Source organism: Curcuma longa, chromosome 3 (genome assembly GCF_044706935.1).
Source record: "Curcuma longa cultivar G26 ecotype Majalengka, Jawa Barat chromosome 3, ITB_CL_G26_1.1, whole genome shotgun sequence".
Classification (NCBI taxonomy): Eukaryota; Viridiplantae; Streptophyta; class Magnoliopsida; order Zingiberales; family Zingiberaceae; genus Curcuma; species Curcuma longa.
In genome coordinates, this window is record NC_133863.1 from 20,990,964 (window position 1) to 20,997,550 (window position 6,587).

General features: G+C 48.3%; 2 protein-coding genes across 2 annotated transcripts; one reads left to right on the forward strand and one right to left on the reverse strand.

Moving 5' to 3' along the window:
* On the forward strand, positions 1-3,123 carry LOC141823901 (G-type lectin S-receptor-like serine/threonine-protein kinase At4g27290). Its single transcript, XM_074711104.1, has 7 exons — positions 1-1,315; positions 1,388-1,507; positions 1,600-1,736; positions 1,817-2,024; positions 2,148-2,385; positions 2,471-2,621; positions 2,705-3,123. The coding sequence occupies exons 1-7, from the start codon at positions 1-3 to the stop codon at positions 2,996-2,998; spliced, it is 2,463 nt and encodes an 820-aa protein (XP_074567205.1). The 3' UTR covers positions 2,999-3,123.
* Positions 3,124-3,999: 876 nt separating this feature from the next.
* Positions 4,000-6,185, reverse strand: LOC141823547 (putative indole-3-acetic acid-amido synthetase GH3.1). The gene is made up of 3 exons (XM_074710851.1): positions 5,799-6,185; positions 4,817-5,721; positions 4,000-4,746 (listed from the first exon to the last, which is right to left on the reverse strand). The coding sequence occupies exons 1-3, from the start codon at positions 6,104-6,106 to the stop codon at positions 4,127-4,129; spliced, it is 1,833 nt and encodes a 610-aa protein (XP_074566952.1). The 5' UTR covers positions 6,107-6,185; the 3' UTR covers positions 4,000-4,126.
* Between the last annotated feature and the right edge of the window lie 402 nt (positions 6,186-6,587).

The following is a 6,587-nucleotide window of genomic DNA, read 5'->3' on the forward strand; positions in this document are numbered from 1 at the left end:
ATGTACAGTGAAGCAGAATTGATGGCGAGAAGAATCCCGTTCTTACTCTGCATTCTCTTCAATCTCACGTTTTCGCTCTCCTTTGCCGTCGATACGTTAACCCCTGGTCAGTCTCTCCTCTACGCCGCCGGAGCAACCTTGATCTCCGACGGCGGCACCTTCGTGCTGGGTTTCTTTAGCCCCCCCGGCTCCAGCAACCGCTACGTCGGCATGTGGTTCGGCAACGTCTCCCAGAAAACCGTTGTATGGGTCGCCAACCGCAACCGCCCGATCACCGATGGCTCCGGCCTCCTTTCGCTCACCGCAAACGGAACGCTTGTCGTCTCCAGCAACGGCTCCGCCGTCTTGTGGTCTTCCAGCTCACCGGCACTCGCTAACCCCGTGGCGCAACTCCTAGACAGTGGGAACTTGGTCGTTCGAGAAGCCGACGACTTCGACACCAGCCGCTACGCATGGCAGAGCTTCGACTTCCCGACGAACACGCTCCTCCCGAGCATGAAGTTGGGGTGGAACCTGAGGAGCTCACGCAACCGCATCCTCAATTCGTGGGCGAGCACCAGCGACCCGGCAGAGGGGAACTACACCTTCGGCATCGACTTGCGCGGCGATCCCCAGATAATCGCGTCGGTGGGCACGCGGCAGTATATGCGCTTCGGGCCATGGAACGGCCTCTACTTCAGCGGCGTCCCGGAGATGATGTCCAGCGATACGTTGGACTACAGCTTCGTGATCGACGGCGAGCAGGTGGTGTACAGCTACACCGTCCGCGATCCCTCGTTGATCAGTCAATTGGTCATCAATCCGACGTCCGGCAACATAGAGGGCCTTCTACGGACCGAGGAAAGTCAGTCATGGATCACGCGGACGGCGTTTCCGAGGGACAATTGCGACCGCACCATCTCCCTCTGCGGCCCCTACGGCCTTTGCTTTCCCGACTGGCCTCCGTGCAAGTGTCTTCCGGGCTTTCATCCCCGGAATCGAAACGATTGGGAGCTCCTCGCGAACACCTCCGGCGGCTGCGAGAGGAACACAGAGTTGGACTGCCATAACAACACAGACGGGTTCATCCGGCAGAGCAACGTGAAGTTGCCGGACACATCCTCGTCGACGGTGGACTGGAGCATGGCGAGCCTCGATGACTGCCAAACTTCGTGCCTCAACAGCTGTTCTTGCACGGCTTATGCGAGAGCCAACATCAGCGGCAGTGGGCGAGGGTGCATCTTGTGGTTCACTCCGCTCACAGACATCAAATTGTTCAACTCTGGATCCGGACAAGATCTATTCGTCAGGGTTGCAGCTGCAGACCTAAAAGAAGGTGATCAAATATTATCAATCTCAGTGATGAAATATTATCAATCAGACTTAAATTTGCCGTCTCCTCTTACAGCCATGGAATCAAGTGGTTCTCGCTGGAGTCGCAGAGGCATGATCATAGTCATTTCCTCGGTGGCAACTTTCACTTTTCTAACACTTGTTGCTTTTTGCATTTGGAAAAGGAAGAAAACAGGTATCATCTCGTCTTCCTCTTCTTTAACAATTCATCATTTTCAGTATTTACTATTCACATATTGCAATTGTTATTTGAATATGTCAAAATAGAGTATTCTATCCGGGAAGAAACTGAAGAAGAGACGATAAACCTGCCCTCCTTCGACTTTGCTGCAATTGTACAGGCTACTGATAACTTTTCTTCATCTAACAAGCTTGGAGAGGGCGGATTTGGTCCTGTATATAAGGTATCTACTCTAAGCGTATGAATTGCAATGTTAATCATTGTTGTGTTTAAGTATGCTAAAGCTTAGTGTGAGGATTGCAGGGTAGGTTGAAAGAAGAGGAAATAGCTGTGAAAAGATTGTCCAAAACATCAGAACAAGGTGCAGATGAGTTCAAGAACGAGGTAGTGTCGATCGCGGAGCTTCAGCATCGAAATCTCGTTAGACTCCTTGGTTATTGCATTGAAGCAAATGAACGGATGCTGCTCTATGAATACATGCCCAATGGAAGCCTAGACAAATTCTTGTTTGGTAAATTGATATTTATACTAGTGATGTGAACTCTATTCTTATTTGCCATGTTGTATAAATTTTGAATCTATACTGAGAACATGTTTTGAATTTCACATCTTGGATTGTTGGATTTGTACTCAGATAAAGTCAAAGCTAGTTCGTTGGATTGGAAATCACGTTACAACATAATTCTTGGCATTGCTCGAGGCCTTCTCTATCTTCATCATGATTCTAGGCTAAGAATCATTCATAGAGATTTGAAAGCAAGCAATATTCTTCTTGATCAAGATATGAATCCAAAAATATCAGATTTTGGCATGGCAAAAATATTTGATGGCAATGAAACAATTAGAAAAACAAGGAGAGTCGTTGGAACATAGTATGTAAATCTTAACTTTTATATTCATGCACAATGTATTTGATTCAAATGTACAATTAATTCTTCTTTATCTTTACTTTTACAGTGGATATATGTCTCCAGAATATGTCAAAAATGGAGCTTACTCGGTGAAATCAGATGTTTTTAGTTTTGGTGTATTGATACTTGAAATCATTACCGGCAAAAAGAATGTTGGATGCTACATTTCTAAAGAGTACCTAAACCTTCTGGAGCATGTAAGTATATAAAATATATATATTTGGCATCCTATACATCATATCTACATATTAGTATTTATGTATCAATCAACTACATGCAGATTTGGACTTTGTGGAAGGAAAATAGAGTTTTGGAAGCTGTGGATGAATCAATAGGGTCATTTTGTGTGGCTGAAGTTTTGAAGTCTATAAATATCGGGCTCCTCTGTGTTCAAGAACAGCCAAAAGATAGACCCACAATGCCATCAATACTATCATTTTTGGGTAATGATACTACTCAATTGTTAGAACCTAGAAGACCAGGTTTTGTGATGCCAACAGATCCATCTGAAACTAATTTGAATAGCTCTGATCCTTCTAATCATTTATCAATCACAATTTTGGAAGGTCGATAAAATCTTCACAATCAAAATGTAAACACCATGTTGATGTGAATTCAACATTTGTTGTTTTTATGTTACATATCAAACAACTGTAGACAATACATAAAGATTGATATTATAAAAATGTGCTGTATTGATATTCTGAAAAATGTTCTTGTAATAGTGTCAAAAATTTTATCTCAATAGGAATGAGGATACTTTCAAGGAATGCTGTTCTATCACTTCTAGTAATAATTCTCAAAGAGTTCTTTGTGGACATGGAGATCATCAGTTACATTACAGAACTCTCTTGGCACAACCGGAAGAACAAAACAATCATTTGTGAAGCTGGAATGATTGACAAAACCCCTCAGCAAAGGCCAAACTAGACAGATTTTCATTACTGCAGACTTTGCAGATAAATTTCCAGCACACTCTTTGATCATCAGGCAGTATTGCTAAAGCTACTGAACAGAAGAGTAACCAGCACAAGGGTGTTCAGGTTTGAGATTAAATGGCTCAGGTGACCTGGTCTTCAAGATCGAATAAGAGCTTGCCAGAATCGACCAACACTGACAGGCTTCTGAAGCTTGGTGGTTTTCAAAGCTTGAAGAATGGTGGTTTTCAGAGCTTAAATTCAAAGAAAGAATGCAAATGATTTCAGACCATTGGCTCCAGAGATAATCTGAAACTTGACATCCAAAGTATCAGCAATAAGGCTCAATTCAGATTTCAGACAGCTTGATATGTGTTACAGAAGTACTACACTGAAGCAAGCAACAAAGATGAAGCCAATGTGACTATCAAATTAGATTCTGTAAAAGCTTTCCACAAAGTAAATTGGTGTCTTTCCCAGATGGACCTACTGTAGATTCTTATGGCACTTACCATAAAGATCTTTCTAGCTGGATCTGCTTTGTCCAGGTGGCCTTAACATCAACTTTCCAAATTGGCTGTGAATTGCATGGACAGGGAATAGTATTGCAAAGACATAATAATAATAATAATAATAATAATAATAATAATAATAATAATAATAATAATAATAATAATAATAATAATGTACAAGACTAAGACTTGAACAAGAGAGAAAAATCTATGCTTAACTGTACAATTTAGCATTAGAACAAAGAGAGTTGTGAGGATGAAGATTGAGAGGAGTTAGACGCGGTTGTGGTTATGGTCGTCGTCGTGGTTGTTGGTCCATTGCTTGTGGCCGGGCCTCCAGTTGGGGCACTTGGGGCTGAAGTAGGAGGCCTTGATCCGCGCGTCGAGCAGCTCCACCAGTGGCCCCGCCTGCACGCACCGCGGCGCCTTGTACTGGTTGAAGGACGCGCCTTGGCTCAGCGCGTAGTCCATCAGCTTGTCGAACGTCCCCTTCTCCACCTCGCGGATCTCCAGCGGCCCGATCGACTGGTCGCACGCCCGGCCCTGCCGGTACACGCTGTTGAGCGCCTCCTCCACCGCCAGGCAGCAGTCCTCCATCGCGGCCGCCGGCACCGGCGACCGCTCCCCGCCCCGCAGCTCCCAGTACAGGACGTAGTGCCCCGGCGCCGCGCTCCCGCCTGTCTCAGCGTAGCTCGTGTAGTCTGCCAGCGCCGCGCCGTACTGCTCCAGGTTCCGTGTCGCCGCGCTCACCGCCGCCTGCAGCTCCACCTCGTCCGTCTTCTCCGCCTCGAGGCTCAGCACCACGTTCTTCCGCCGCACGAATTTGAACTGCGGCGCCTTGTTCTTGAATCCCGACACCCGCAGCACGTCGCCGATTCGGTACCTATACAGCCCTGAAATGCATGCAACTTACTTGACCTCTGTTTTCGATGCCTAATTTCTTGTATATACGCGTTAACTTGCCCGGATAGGTGGTGACGACGAGCTCGTACTCGTGGCCGAGTTTGACGTCGACGAGGTCTACGAGGTCATCGACCTCGGCTTTGTCGTTGCCGCTGCATTGGAGGTCGAGGAACTCGAAGTAGGCCATGGTGGGGATGAGCGTGTAGGCGACATCGCTGGGGTCGCAAAGGGGGTTGAGATTGATGCCGAAGTAGCACTCGGAGGAGGCGTACATGGCAGAGACCAGCGGGAGGCCGCCGCTGTAGAATTCGAAGGTGGGTATGTACTGCGCCATGGCGCCCGTCACGATGACGTCGACGTACTTGGTTCCGGGCCAGAGACGCTGAATGATGCCCCGCCACGAACTCCGCTGGCACTCGGCCTCGATCCGCCGCGCAAGGTCCGGGTCAGGACGGCACAGCACGCGCGAGACTGCCTCGCGCACGCCGCCGTCGGTGACGTGCGCCGGGTCGAGTTCGCCGTCGCGGATGTCGCGGCACAGGCTCCTCCAGTGCTTCTCGAGGAAGCGGAGGGCGCGGATGAATCCGGAGGCGAAGACGGCGCCGACGCGGACCACCTCGTGGCGTTGGACAAGGCCGCAGAGCAGCTGGGCGTACATGCTCTGGTAGGGGTCCGAGCAGAGCACCGCCTCATTGGGGCTGGTGTAGGAGTTGAAGGGATTGTCCCGTGGCCGGTCGAGGAAGTGGCGACTGTTGTAGTAGCTGGTGAGCACCGAGCGGGCCACGAGACCGCCGGGCGTCCGTGTCTCTGCCTTCACGAACAGCAGGTACATCCCCTTCCCGCCGTCGAGCCCCGGCACGAACTGCCCCATCACTGGCATCAGCAAACTGTACAACAGACTTCGCCGGTCGAGCTCCTCCTCGATCGTCGGCATCAGCTTCCGCTCCCCGCCCGAGGTCCCCGAGCTGATATTCCACCAATGATCGCCTGAGACCACTGATCTTGCAGGATTAAGCAAAAAAAGAAAGAACTGTCAGGATACCTCGTGAGGAGCTCTGAGATGGGGCGGCCGGAGAAGATGGGGGAGGTGTCGCCGTGGACGACGCGAAGGATGTCCGGCTGCAGGTCTTCGTAGGTGACGACAGGGATGAGACGCTTGAACGCGTTGGGGTCGGCCGCGGCGCGGCCGGAGAGGCCATGCCGGCGGATGTACTCGGCGGCGGCGTTCTGCCCAAGTATTTCTCTCAGCACACGCCGTTGGACGACGTCGGCATTCGCTGTGACGTGCTCGATGAATTCGAGCGCCTTCAGGTGCGCCTCCGGCGGCGTGATCTTCCCGGCCTCCGGCATGGTTTGCACTTCACAATAGTAGCGATGGATCGATCAACTACAAGATAGAAATGATTTGATTTAATGAGATTGGCGTTGGTGTTTGATCGATGCGTGTGAGGAGAGGAAGACTGCGATTAGCATTTATAGAAAGGAGAAGATCGAGGGGCGAGGAATATTTGCATAGATTTAAGACCCAAAAATAGGCGTAGTATTTGTTATATTATTGAAAATTTTAAAATACTTATTTATAATTTTTATAAATATAAGGATCTTTTTATAAAAGCATAATTTATTAGCCTCACCTCACCCAAATCTTAATCTCCTCTCCTCTCACCATTGTCGTCATTGCACATTAAAGACGTTGCCTCCTCTTTTTCATTATTACAAAATTAAAATTTCATTTCATTATTTTTCACATAGATCTCTCTCATATGTGATCTTAATCTTTATCGTCACTACTTGATCGTTGACTCGCTGCCTTGCATTATGTTCTTCTTTA